We start from the raw sequence: 14,419 nt of genomic DNA on the forward strand, positions 1-14,419 counted from the left end.
TTCCTGCATAGCAATGCATTGACCTAGATTCCCTTTCAGTCTCTCTGACAGTTTTCAATTTACTCTCATTAAGTGGATAAAGGAGCGGGGTGTTCTTAAAGTTTTAAAATGATTAGTAGACAGATTCATTTTTAGCGTTGAGATTAGTCACGGGGTGTTTGGCGAATGAATCAGTGTTGGGTGTCTCAAATTGATTTCTTCCATCCCTGAAGAGAAGTGATCCGTGTCTCGGTCCACACTTCAGAGGTTAGCTAATAGGAACTGATTAATTCTATTTTTTATTGCGCTGCTATGGCTTGGGCGCCACTTCTGGGTGTACATTTTTACATTTGTATCCATTAAGCAAAGCTAGGCATAATAATTGTGCAAAGCTTAATGAATATGATATTATATTATTATCCAAAGTGACGTTTAAATAGTGCACAAAAAGTCACCACATCTCAGCTCACAGGCTTGTAGGTTGTTCCTGGTTAGGAAGGGGGGATATCGGATTGAGAGCAACACACCTCAGAGTTTTTGAGAGGAAAGAACGATCAACACCAGTGGTTCCGTGGTGTACATGCATCATTTCCTTTAAATAGTACCTCGATCCAGATAAGTCATCTACACATTTCAATCGCATGACCCTATATTGCTGCCCGCAGAACGACTGCCTTTTCTTCCTCCTTCTCATACTCCTTGTCAGAAGTATTACTCTATCAAGCATTGCACAGTCAGTCGGTGAACTAGTTTAAGAAAGCTTTATTGCTTGCGGCCGGCCCACAAGGAGACAAAACATCCCACCCCATTGTGCTACAAGTTTGTCCGGTTCACAAGTCTTCAAGTAAGACTATTTATTGGTGAGAAGTCTCTTCCCCTGCATATCAGCTGTCAATATGATCGATCCCAGAGACAGAGTGCGTGTGCACGTGGAAACCTACAGAGTTCTCTGACCCTAAGCTTGATCATATAATTCACTCAGCACAGATAAGGTTAACACATTTATTGCACCTCTAGCATACTAATGTTCAACCTAGGTCAGTTTGTCTACGTAAGCCTAGTGTCATCTATGGGTCATGTGGGGAGAGGGTTCTCTGATGGCAAGGAATGCTGAACACAGAATCGTTCTTATTACAGGATAACAGTTACATCTTCAATTTTTCCAACACTCCTTCTTCTGGCTCTACATTGTTATCTTTCTGCTGGACAACGTCTCCTGTCAAACTCCTGCTCCCAGGCCATTCATTCACCATGTCTCACATCATCAAAGATGTATCCACCCACATTCTGCAGAAGTTCCCTTTCCTCCCAAATCACACGCTCGCTTTCCTCCCTCAGGATCCCCCTGAACTGAGCAATTGATCACTTTACGTTGACCCTGAGTATTGTCTGTCATCACCCATCCAAGGGAAAGTCTTTTAGCAAACCATAGCTGATTGTATTCCTACCCATATGCCTTGATGCTGTTATGCATGTGTTGCTTTTTGAGTATCGATCCATTCAGAAAAAAACTGTATCTGTTCCATAACTGCACTATAAGAGGGAGACAATAGTGACAATAGTGACAATGCAACAGTGGCAATAATGGCACCACACCTCAGGGCACAGGAAACATTAGTATAAAAATACATGAATATCCATCTTAAAACTGTATCTTCAACATTATTAAATAACAATATACAGTTTTTATTAAAAAATGCTTGTAACAAAATGTTTAATACAGTTCTATAAACTTCCTCAGGAGGGAGCTAGATTTGTATTTCGCAAAGTAAAATACCAACTTGTCCCTTTGTCCCACCCGTATGCAACGTTGCACCCTCCGGAAAAAACAGTTCTATTTTTCTCTTGACACGTAGCAACGGAGTTGGCATAGTACATAGTAAACTTGTGTTACATTCCAGGTAATAACTAATAGGGTGTCCGATAAGTTTGCATGGAACTGTATATGTATAATTCAAAACTGATGTGTCATTTTTAAACCGCATGTTCATTATGTTACATGTACTATCAACTAGCTAGCTAGCTTGCAAGCTAGCAAACCCTCCCATAATCTGTGCTTCAGCAGCGAGCCAGCTAACGCTAGGTAACTTCGCCGCCCGGACCCCATGTTTGTACAAATTTGCCTGATTGCTAGCTAGCATACACTAGTACGTTAACTTTAGCACTAGCTATTGTGATTTTAAACTGATAACATTGCCAACTAGTTTAAGAACAAGCCAGTTACCTCTGTCTTGTTGACGCTGGCTAAATAATTGTAGAGCTATAACTAATAGCCTACCGCTGCTAGCTTGGTATACTGTACTACTAAGCTAGTACAGTACCGTTACTTAGCTTAAGGCCGGGTGCCGATAAAATTAGGTATCTAGTAGTGCGAGATAGAAAACTACCTAATAATAATAACTGTTATCGTTGTACGCTAGTTAGAGCCAACTGTATTGTTACTGTAGTAAGCATACTGTTTTTCTCAGACGGTGAGAAATGTCAGCGTTTGACAGCGACTTCTACCAGTCAAGTTACAGTGTAGACGACCAAGGCCAAGCTGGATATGGCTATAGCAACTCGGAAGACCCCTACAACAAGTAAGTGCTAATTCAGCCAACGGGGTTATTCGCTGCGTAAACGCAACCATCACAAAATATCCGGACCGCAGAGTACCCCAAAAAATGCTTATCCCGTCTCGCTCTGACTACTCCCAGCGCTAAATTGCATGTACACATTCCAAAGACCCAATGCTTGTGTGAGATATTTCTGTCCGTGTTCCGTCCTGTCAGGCAATATGGCCAGTATGACTATTCCCAGCCGATGGGCTACGCTGCCGCAGGGGTGATGACTCCGCAGCAGCCTTACACGGGCCAGATATACCAGCCCACCCCCACGTTCACCCCCACCCCCACACAGTCCATGTACAGCAGCAGCTTTGAGGACGAACCACCTCTCCTGGAGGGTAAGGACCACCTGGTTGTCTGTCTTGTGTGGGTGTTTTGGGGAGAAATGAAAAAGATATCTTGATAGGCCTCTTAATACAGAGGTCAATGTGCACCTCAAGTCACCTCAATGAAATGGTTTTATATTTGGGGGTAAGTCTGGCCGTTTAGCATTCATTTGAACGGGGCGGTAAGTTAAAAGTATGCTGACGTTAATTGAGTTTTCTACTAGGTCCAACCTGGGTTTGGTTCAAATAGGATTCACACGGTCGTGTATGATACTGCTACATTACTTATGATTTTTGGGAAGGCAAAAAGGATATGAGATGCTCTAAAACCGTCCGGCCCGTTTAGGCTAGTGAATGCTTTTGATATTCTCGTCCAGGCTAAACCCTGGTTTAACTGAGGGGGGCCGGCCAATCCTTGAACTCCCGAGAACCCTGTGTATATTTGCTGTCTCACTCTGGGCCAAAGCTGCTTAAGTCTATAAATGGGCTCCATCACTTAAATCTCTGTTTGTTCACGTGTGGCTTCCTGTGTTCCCCCCCCCCCTTGTCCGCGGGCAGAGCTGGGCATCAACTTTGACCACATCTGGCAGAAGACGCTGACCGTGCTGCATCCGCTGAAGGTGGCCGACGGTAGCATCATGAACGAGACGGACCTGGCGGGCCCCATGGTGTTCTGCCTGGCCTTCGGGGCCACCCTGCTGCTGGTAACTAGCGTCTCTCGGGTCGTCTGCCTGGAACACTCGGTGTAGTGTCCGGGTCCAGCGCTGGGCCGAAAGGCACGAGTCAAACGTTTTTGAGAAGAAAAGCAAAAAAAATAAAAATAACAATTGGAGAAACTGAAATTCAAAGACGAAACAAACGTGCCACTTTTATTCTGTCGCTCAAATACAGTCGGCCCCGAAAAATGTGACACTATTTTAGTGAAAAATATTGGATCCCTAAGACTTAAGCACAATGCTACACGTCCATATTTATACATTGAACAGACGCTTTTATTCTAACGACGGACAGATAGTGCATACATTGAGTGCAAAAAAAATCAAGAATATCGACAGTAAGTGCAGGATTTCCCCCATAAAATGTTTCAGTTAAGGTGGGGGGGGGGGGGGGGGGGGACGTTTTTCCTCCAATGAGTGTTCTGCAGAGAAGGGAGACTGGCGTTAGTCACGGTTTGGAAAGGAAGGGAGAAAACAGGACAAACGGGAAAAAAAATGACAACCTAGTTAAGGCGGCAAGCGTGTTGCTTAGGCGGCCAAAACGAGCGGTAGTGGCGATCGGCTGATGTTTCCTCTGTTTGCGCGTGTGTGCGTTCGTGTGTGTGTGTGTTTGTGTGTGTGTGTGTCTACTGAAGACAGGGAAGATCCAGTTTGGCTACGTGTACGGCATCAGTGCCATCGGCTGCCTGGGCATGTACTGCCTCCTCAACCTGATGAGCATGACCGGGGTGTCCTTCGGCTGCGTCGCCAGCGTCCTGGGCTACTGCCTGCTTCCCATGATCCTACTCTCCAGCTTCGGCGTGGTCATCTCCTTGCAGTACGTAGGCGGCGGTGCGCCCAAACCCGCGCGCTTTCTCCTGGGTTCGATTAACCGTTGGTCGGGGGTGTGTCTTTTTCTGTCTTTTTCCAGAGGCATGATGGGGATCGTCATCACGGCCGCCATCATCAGCTGGTGCAGTTTCTCCGCCTCCAAGATCTTCATCTCGGCCCTGGCTATGGACGGCCAGCAGGTGCTGGTGGCCTACCCCTGTGCCCTCCTGTACGGCGTGTTCGCCCTCATCTCCGTCTTCTGAAGGCACACGTGCCCCCCCTCTCTCCTCTATCTGTCCCCGAGTCCCAAGCCTCTACCATCAACCCCCCACCCCCACCCCTGCTGGCCTCTCCCCCAGCCCCAGTGTGCTCTCCTTCACTCCTTCCCCCGCCCCTCCCACCCCCCATGGGTTGAGACGCCAAAGGGTCAGTGTGAAAACGCCAGTTGGACGCTTGAAACGACCTCCAAGCCCGTCGCTTGGCGTCCACACCGATCCGATGAGTCGGGAGAGGGGAGGGGGGGCGGGGTGAACACGTGCACGTTGGATTCAGTAGTAAAGTATCGGGACTCATGGACAGAACGGACTCGGACACCACGCGCCGGGCGCTCCGGCTCGGCAAAACCCAACTAAACTGTAGGACGAGGAGAGAGGCTCCGCACGCCACTTTTTTCACCCGGCGGTGACGCCACACTTCCCCCCCCCCCCCCCCCCCGTCACCCGTCACCCTCTCCAAGACGGAGGCCCCTTCCATGAAGCGTGGCGTACTCAACCCCCCCCCCCCCCCTTTATTCAATGTAGAAACGACTTGACCTCTGTGCTGTCTGCTATTTGTTTCGTTTTTTGTTTGTTTTTCTCCCTGAGATTCGTTGGAGCTTCGAGGCCTTTCGGAGAAAAATGGTTTTGCCCTGGGACCGTTTCTCACCTTCAAAAACAGAAGCAGATTGAATATGAGCTTGGAGACTTGAAAATAAGTGGGTAACCTAGAAAGCACAGTCTCACTATCTTTCGCCGCGTAAGGGAACAAATCGGGTTAATTAATCTTGGAATTGCGTCCACTCCATTTGACACCCCCCCCCCCACCACCCCCGCTTTTAATAGTACTGGTTTTATTGATGCATCATGTGACTAACCTGTTAAAAGCTGGGAAATGTGTGGCAATGGCAAACGCACTGCATCTCCCAGAATCCACTGCTTCTCTAGATCAGCTCAGGGTCTCAACGGGTCCCCGTTACCTGGCAACATGTTTACCAGCTTGTGTGATTGTAAACTTTGGTCAGTGAACAGTGCCTGCTTGCTGCCACAGCTGTAAACACACAATCACACACTTTTTTTTTTCTTCTTCCCCCCTCATCTTTTCATGCATTTGAATCGACTTGACGGCCTGCCTCGATGTCACCATTGTCACATGTCCTCGTCTCGTCACTGCTCACTCAAACCTTTAACCAGACGCCGTGTCTGACGTCTTTCTGAACTAATGTCGAGTTTCACTTAAGTCTTGCCACACCTTTGGGAAAAGAAGCTTTGGCATGGCACTCGATTGATTGGTTCCTTGACATTGCAGGATCGCAATGAATCCGGACTTGCTTTGCTTAAAGGGTGACATTTTCGCAAAAGTCTTGATTATAATTTTTTGGGCTTGTTTGAACTTGGGGGGGGGGGGGGGGTATGATCAAGTTATGTCAACCAAGGGTTGCTAATAACAAGCACATGAGTTTGTGGTTATAACAGTGACCTCTCACTTTGTGCAATGGTTTAGTGTGCTAGCAGCTAGACCACCGGAACAAAGTATGTACAAGGCATCCTCTCATAGGAGTTCCCTGTTGGGAGCCATGAATAATGCAAAATGTGAAAGCGGAAGTGCTTTTTTAATCCAACAACGTGTCCTTAAGGAACCACTTTGTATTTCCCGAAAACTTACAACAGCAGGCACAGTACCCCTTAAGATGGCCAAGTATTTATATCAATTGTATCGTTTGTTTTGTACATCGAAATAAGTCCAAATCTTTTCTGTTCATGTGGAATTTCTTGATTCGGAGGCCGGTCGGCATGCTTGTGGATGGGTGTCTTGGCCACTCCGTCGAAATAAAGTATTGGTCGTTTATGTTGTAACTCCTGGTTTGATTGTCATCGCGAAAGTCACATGACCTCTACTCACATGTCCACCCAAATACTTTCACAAACAACAATTAATAAGCACAGATGCTCAACTGTAATGAATCCAGATGGCGTATCCTAGGTCTGATCCTAATTCAGAAAGTGGGTCAGACGGCTCGTGGAGCCTATAAGGAAGATGACAGTAACTGGCAGGCAGGCAGACAGACAGGCAGGCAGACAGACAGGCCTTCTTTCCACATCAGTGAAGTTTTACTGGGATGGTTTCGAACATCACGTCCCAATAAATAATCCTCCATTTTGTTGAGTGTAAGCGAACAGACGTCAGGTGACCAGCTTGTCCAATGGATGAGCTTCGGGCGTCGGATCTGAAAAACACAATGCGTTTGTCATCCGGTCTCAAGTGTCCCTTTTGAGAGGTTTCCAATTTCAAGACATTATTGACACGAAATGCAGCCGGCTGTCGCGTGTGCAGTTAGGAAGTAGCAGTAACCCTGTAGGGTAATTTATCGCTGCAACAACATGCTCCCGTTTGGGTGTAGGAATGTTTCAGGAAGTGTGTCTCGCAGCATCCCTCGCTCATATAGAGAAGGCGTAAAGTTGTTTGTGTGTGTGTGTGTGTGTGTGTGGGGGGGGGGTTGTAGTAAAGAGAAACATTCTGTTGTCATGTGATACCCTCCCAAACCCACATCCCTTACATATTTGACTCGGGCCTGTTCTGAGTGGGTTGAGAGATCCTAACATCTGGATCTACTCAGGACCCCCACGTTCTCTTCCCCCCTTCGCAGCCCTCTTAGAGTTGCCCTGGGCAGCCCTCCGCGGGCCCCCGAGCCCTCACCTCCAGCTCCCTGACCCCCCTCCCCCCAGACCCTAAGGCTTGACCCGCCTCCCCGTGGACCAGGCAGGGCCCCCACGCTCAGCCCTGTGAATCAGGCCGTGCCCAGACCAGGAGCCAAGAGAACCAGGGCAGGAGTCCAAGGTCGTGTTCCTCCGTTGTTGCCGAGTAATTGAGTTTCACTTTGCGTCGTTGAGTTGTTTCGGGTCACGATAGCGTCAAGAAACATTGCGTACAAACTCGTGCAAACATCTAACGAACGATTGCCACACGGCACGGTCTTAATAATACACAATATCATAGTCAGATGTTATTTTGAGAGTTTTCGTCGCAAGGGCTGTGTTGTAGAAACAAAAAATAGAAAGGGATTTAAAGCGAGTCTTCTAAACCTTGCCGGGTTGTAAGTGTACCACTAGATGTCAGCGTTGACACGTGAACGGCCCCGTCGATGCGACATTCCACTCCTCGCCGCCTGAGGGGAGAATGTAGGCCACGCTATCTAAGCGTTGTATAATACCCTATCCATCTGGAGCCGCTAGCAGGGTTTGGTTGATGTGTTCTCCCCGTCGTGGCCAACGACGGAGGGTCACGCTGGAAACCCTGGGAGACTCTTTTCGACCAGAGCTCTCTCAGGAGCCCACATTCAAACGGCCCGTTTACGAGCACGGTAAGATACGTGACTCGTCAGAAAGGCTCGAGGTTCAACTTGAAAGAATGGGTCCAATTTTCTCGTCGGCGGGAGTAACAGTTGGCTGCGGTTTGTATTTTGGGTTGGCGCGACCCATTGATGTCAGTGCCAATGGCAGTTGGGGAATAGTATTTGGCCCCCAGGTCCTTTGAGGATGGCAGACGTGGAATATGCCCTCGGCAGATTGCATAGTGAAACCCATCTACATTGAGTAAGAGGGCTGAGTGGTTAGGGAATCGGGCTAGTCATCAGAAGGTTGCCAGTTCGATTCCGGGCTGTGCCAAATGACGTTGTGTCCTTGTGTCCACTTCACCCTACTTGCCTCGGGGGGAGTGTCCCTGTGCTTACTGTAAGTCGCTCTGGATAAGAGCGTCTGCTAAATGACTAAATGTACATTCAGAATGGGTTTAGAAAACAATTTGGGGGGAGATTTGGAGATCATGTTTCCTCTGTCCTCTGCTTCATCCGACATTCCCTCTGACGCCGGAGTTACAAGGTGCCCCCCTCCTTCAACCACATATCTTCCCTTCTGTTGGAGGCCAATATATGACCTGTCCTTGACTGGTTCTGTTATTCACTGTTCAGATGACACATTTATCGAGTCACATGGGACTTGGGAGAAGTGTGTGTGAGCGTGTGAGTGCGCAAGTTGCTTTTGCCGTCGTGGAAGGTCACCCACACTGTCTCTCTTCAAACTGGCACAGTTCATCTGTTGTGAAAGGTCCACCCTGCTCCTTATACTGGCCTGATTGTATGGAAGAGGTGACGAAGAGTTACAAGTTTGCCCTGGCAGAAGGATAAACGCTTGCCAGATACCTTGGTAACACAATCCCAAGTATCTATCCCTTGACCCCAACCGCCTTACAGAGTATAGTCCGAGGGTGCCCTAAAAACAAAGAAGCAGAAATAGGCCTATTTCATTTGATACATTTTCACAATAAAGGCCCGCGAACCAAAGCGAAATCCTTCCGCCGCTCCGCAATAACAGATGTCGCGTCCGCGACGAGCGTTTCCATAAACGATGTGCGAAATCAGTCAAATGAGAGTGCGCCCGGGCCCAGGGGAGCGCGGAGCGCCAGGTGCAAATGCGGCCATTGGTATTCAGACGCGCGTGGACTTGTGCATCTCTCTAAGCCCCGACAGCACATGAATATTCACTCGGCGACTGTTAACTCGAGCACTGAGTGTGATCTCCCGCTGCTTCTGCACTTCATTAAGCTAATTGGCGGCTGCGTTGCATGGACCCCTCGGTCGATTGGGAACTCGATGAACTGGCTCCTAGCACCAACCAGGGCTCCTAGGGAGGTTTGTCGGAAGTTCTGATGGGAGGGTTGACTCGGTGATGGTCCGTCAGACCTCGCCTCGTGATTCGCAAGTGTGAAAACAGACTGGTGGATCATTTTGTGTGTGTGGAAGCTAGCCGAGTCCCCCTCTCCCTTCCGGACACACACGCTCTCACACACACACACGCGTCGCAGAGTGCATGCATTTATTCATGACGTCGCCGCGATGTATTTAACGAGGAATGCATGCGACGGAACATGAATCGCCGAACTTGTTACGGTCTCGTGAGCGGGAAAGTCGTTTGGAAGGCCGCATGCGCCCTCGCGACTTCATCAGGGCCGCGTTTGTAAAGCTAATGTAGGCGCGAGGCCACGACTGCAGCACTCTGCTCGGTAATGAGGTCATCTACTCCACGCTCAATGACTTTCGGTCCGTTGGACGGTCGGAGACCTGCCCGTCGAACATTCACATTCAGACCTTTATATCGTTGAATTGTCCACGGACGATTTCTAGTTCATTTAATGTAACCTAACTGTTCTGGACTCTGCCAAACAGTGAACCAATTCAGAGGCATCTTTATGACATTTCTTACATTAGTAAGAATTAGTAGTACATTATTATACAGTTATACAAGTATTGCATCCCTAAAAAGTGTGACTCATGGTGGTAAGTTGGATGTGTGCTCACTGGATGTGGGTTACTTGACAGAACAGGAGAGGAGAGAATCCATTGGACCAGTTCCAATGGTCAAAACACTGTCCAATGATATCTTTCACAACCAGATTGATTTGAGTTTTGGGCCATAGTTCTTCTGTTTTAGGAATCATGCTACTTGGTTTTAGGGACTTATGTTAAATTTGGCAACATGAAAATAAGCTTGACGTACTGGTACTCGAGTGTGTTTCACATCCTTCCTCCATTGGATTGTAGATTATATTCCTGTGATTAGCAAGCCTATTCACGGAACAATGAACATCAAGTGTTCTGCTAATCAAGGGATTCGCAGAAATACAGTTGATTATTCATCTGAATTATGTTTTTTTTTTTTTTGTAACGTTAACGTTTATTACATGCTGTTTGTCAGCTTCAGTGACTTAACTTTTAATCTGGGTGTGTTAAAGTGTTCATGATAGCATGAAGATGTGTGTGTGAGCAACATCGAATTCACACATCCCGTTCTTTTCAATGAGATGGATGGAGGGAGCGATGGATAATTGAGCAAAAGAAGAATTTGCTATTCATAATTCGCTACATAGCTACAGTGCACAAGTTCGGGGGCTTACTCCACAAATCCTAATCCACACATACACATATCTTGATCTTTGATTCATTCGACTCCAATCAAACTGTGGATTTGGACTCCCTCGATGTCATTGCAATCCAAACATCTGTCGTCAACGCGGAGCCGACGCGTCGGGACGCTTCCCCCCCCCCCCCCCCTCTGACTGACAACAAACACTTGTTTGGCCTCCGCGATATTTCCCCCCCCCCCCCCCCCCCCCGTCGATCCGTTTCCGCTGCGGCGTGCTCAGCGAAGTGGGGATAAGGTCATGATTATTTCAAGAGTCATCGCGGTTAAAGCGGCGGAAGCCCCGAGACCCCTCCCCCTTTTCCTTCCCTCCAGCAACCTGGAAGTAATGCGCAGTGTGTTGACGTCTGGGAGAGGTAGTAGAGGGGCGGGATGCACACGCGTGCAGTCGCGTGGAAAACCCGTTCTGACAAGAGCCTCGGCTAAACCCATGCCTCTACAGTACATTATTTAATGAGCGGCCGTTCAACACACATGGCCCCACACACACACATACACACACACACACACACACACACCTACTAGCCAAGCTCACCCCATCACTTGGTGTTGGAAAGGGCCTAGTTTTCCCTTTAACCGTTTTCTGGCTGTGTGGCCACTACCCCCATACCAAATGGGTGAATGAATGCGCGTGGACTGGTTGGATGTGCAACAGGGTGTTCCTAAGTCTCCCCTTTATTCCCGACATACACCTGCTCGTCTGTCCTCTCGATGGTTGGCTGAGTTGACGCTTGCCGAACGTCAACGAAGACGGTGTGTTCTCACATAAGGCTGGGTGGCCACACGTGGGGGAATGGTTTCCCCCCACACGTACACCCACGGAAACGAGGGTTGGAACCAGAACCAGACTTCAACTCCAGAACAAGACAGACAAGGTGGGCAATCCTTTTATAATCAGCCCAGGAAGAATTGAAATGAACCCTGACACACACATACACACATTGACGCAAACACGCTCAGGAAATTCATCCACCTTGCCTTGTGCAGCTGTCAGGGCTGTTGTGGGGTGCTCATGCAGACGCAAGGTCACTAGCCCTGGTGCACAGTATTGTGCTGATGCTGGCGTCATCGGGGACATAATATCTCTTCACAAGTCCTGGTAAACAGATGTCATTAATTTGGCGTAATTATAGACACAATCCATGGTTACTCTAACTACAAATAATAAATGTTGACATCACAAAGGCCAGACATTTGACAATATCTGAAAAAAATAATGATAAACAAGTTCTACGAACAAATGAAATGTATACCTTCCCTAAAGTGTTATTCAGTACTCCCACACACACACACGTACGGACACGCATATATCAGTTTATCAACTGATTTGTTTTATTTCGTTCCTGAAGGATCAAAGACTAGCTTCGGCAAGATGGCTTAAAAGGCACGGCAACACAAAACAACCATTGACAAGAACAACATCGGTGAGATCTACAACTATCTTTCCCAAGCCCCCTGGGGCCACTCGACGTAGCTCTTCGCCAAGCTTGTGCACGGCATTTGTGACTGGAACCTTTCTTTCCTCACTCGCCATTTTTTTTCCCCTCTCCCCTGCAGTTATCTGTGTCGCGTCGCTGCCAGACTGGGCCTCTCTGTTTTCAACCATGCATACACAACGCGCCGTTTAAGACCTAATTGGATCGTTGTGCTCTCACTGCTGTGATAGTTACAGGGGCCCGTGACACACACACACTCAGAGATGTGTACTGTATACCAACCCGCCGGAGCGAAATAGGCCGGACCGCATAAAGAAATGGCTTCATACTCAAAATAGAGCTTGTCACACCTCAAATGTTAAACATTGTGGATTTCTCTGGGGTCCGAGAAGGTGAAACAACCACCGTACTCACACACACACGCATACAGTAGACACATCACGTGGTGTGTGTGACTCGCTAAGATGTAGAGAGACACACCCACAGACTAATGCTTTTCCCTACTCTCGACTGCTCTCCTCGCCAGGCCTCGGCTGACAACACCCAGAGGTTCTGCTGCCTTCCTTGCACCAGGCCTCGGCCTCTCGTGTTCTTTGCCCTCAGCCTCAGGCCGAATGGGCGATACCAGGGTTACCGCCCCGAGAGTCGTGTTACTCCCGTGTGTCACATGAACTGGACCTCTATTGCCTCTGTCGCACGCACCGCATGTGGGGTTCTTGACTGAGATGACGTGAACAACACTCCTCTTGCTCTACTCATGCATGTACAGAATATGCACATACCAGATAGAAAGAAGGGAAAAAAACGTCAATGTGTTTTAGGGGTGTCTCTTGGGCTGGGTGTGACATTTCTGTCCCACTCTGGTATTTATAGTATACAAAGTACACAACAAACTACACATAGTATACTTAATATGCAGTATGTGTTTTTCGTGCTTGATAGGAGCTGACAATAGAGAATATTTTCACAACTATAGGGAAACAGACACGGACACGTCCCTTGTAGTTGAATTAGGCACTTTCCTGTTGTCTGGAGTCGGCCAGAAAGGTATCATCTACCAACCACCTGGTTACATGAATTAAAACCACTGCAAACAGGGTCAGATGGCTGAGTGGTTAGGGAGTCGGGCTATTAATCAGAAGGTTGTTGGTTCTATTCCCGGCCATGCCAAATGATGTTGTGTCCTGGCACTTCACCCTACTTGCCTCGGGGAGAATGTCCCTGTACTTACTGTAAGTCGCTCTGGATAAGCGCGTCTGCTAAATGACTTCATGTAAATGTAGTCTACACACATCACATCATTTTCCTTTGTGTGGGTTGAATTGTGCGCTGTGCGAGCTGTGGTGGTGGTAGCAGTGGATTCTAGCCATCATTTCTCCGTCTCAGAGCTGTTGCTTGTGAGTGAATATAGATCAGGAGCCGAATCCAGGCGTTAATCTCCTGCCTACGACCCTGACACCTGTTTCTGTGACCGTCGGATCTGCCACATCCATCGCAGCCAGGAATTAAGCTTCCCAGCCCTGGACTTCGCAACGCGCTAGTGGAACGTTAGCTTCCACACAGTAGGTTTTCATAATGAGCTCTGTCACTTAGCCTCTCACCGTTTGACCTCGCCCTTGTTAATATTTGGCTGAGTCTTGTATTAGCGGCGACTGGCTGTCTAACAGTAGGGCAGAGGCTTGCCGTAAATGAGATCAAATTGTTGATTTTAACTCATCCTAGTAGCAGCTGTGTCCAACAGAGAGAAAGCAAGAGAACACATCTCACAATGCATTCTAATACACTGATTAAAAGCCCTCTCTTCTTAATAGCTCCTAATGCCCCTGTCAAATTGCTTCAACAAATAAACAAGCGTCTTATTACTGGGCCAATTACCTAGGTAATAAAAGTCTGTTTTTTGGAGGACTTCTCAATGTCACTAAACTTACATGTGGGTGGGCAGAATACTTCTGGATTGATGGTCTGTTTTCCAGGCGTGGGCTTCTTTCCAAAATAAAAGTTTATTTCAGGAGCTTTTGCAAGCTTTTTCTTTTCAGTTTCCAAATAGCAACTACACTACTGGGGCTTTTCCCCTCCCCCCCTTCCCCACAGATTTCTTGGTAAACATGAACAAACAATCCCATCACAGACTTGTCACTCTGGCCTCGGGGCCCTACACCCTTACTCACATGCATACACACACAAAGAAAGACACATACACACACACACAGAAACTAAGAATACACTCATGCACACAAATCCGCACACTGGCACAAACTCGCACACCCTATCTCTTCAGGGCAAGGTAACTGACTCTTACCCATCTGCAGGATAATG

The 14,419-nt window shown here is 47.9% G+C and overlaps 1 protein-coding gene across 2 annotated transcripts; it reads left to right on the forward strand.

The window, feature by feature from the left end:
• Positions 1-1,780: 1,780 nt before the first annotated feature.
• On the forward strand, positions 1,781-5,173 carry yipf5 (Yip1 domain family, member 5). 2 transcript variants are annotated; one of them, XM_047051840.1, is made up of 7 exons: positions 1,795-1,880; positions 1,995-2,062; positions 2,448-2,558; positions 2,751-2,923; positions 3,470-3,615; positions 4,263-4,444; positions 4,538-5,173. In XM_047051840.1, exons 3-7 carry the CDS (start codon positions 2,458-2,460, stop codon positions 4,698-4,700), a joined length of 765 nt encoding a protein of 254 aa, XP_046907796.1. In that variant the 5' UTR covers positions 1,795-1,880; positions 1,995-2,062; positions 2,448-2,457; the 3' UTR covers positions 4,701-5,173. The 2 variants fall into 2 exon arrangements, with proteins under 2 accessions (XP_046907795.1, XP_046907796.1); XM_047051839.1 differs by lacking the exon at positions 1,995-2,062 and having other exon boundaries at positions 1,781-1,880.
• The last annotated feature ends 9,246 nt before the right edge of the window (positions 5,174-14,419 follow it).

This window comes from Hypomesus transpacificus, unplaced genomic scaffold (assembly GCF_021917145.1).
Source record: "Hypomesus transpacificus isolate Combined female unplaced genomic scaffold, fHypTra1 scaffold_181, whole genome shotgun sequence".
In the NCBI taxonomy this organism is placed as follows: Eukaryota; Metazoa; Chordata; class Actinopteri; order Osmeriformes; family Osmeridae; genus Hypomesus; species Hypomesus transpacificus.

What these genes read in the sequence shown, in the direction of transcription:
- yipf5 (XM_047051839.1), top strand. Translation starts at nt 2,458, where the DNA reads ATGTCAGCGTTTGACAGCGACTTCTACCAGTCAAGTTACAGTGTAGAC. An exon ending in CGAACCACCTCTCCTGGAGG is followed by an intron (nt 2,924 to 3,469) that starts GTAAGGACCACC and finishes GTCCGCGGGCAG; the next exon opens with AGCTGGGCATCAACTTTGAC. An exon ending in GGCGTGGTCATCTCCTTGCA is followed by an intron (nt 4,445 to 4,537) that starts GTACGTAGGCGG and finishes GTCTTTTTCCAG; the next exon opens with AGGCATGATGGGGATCGTCA.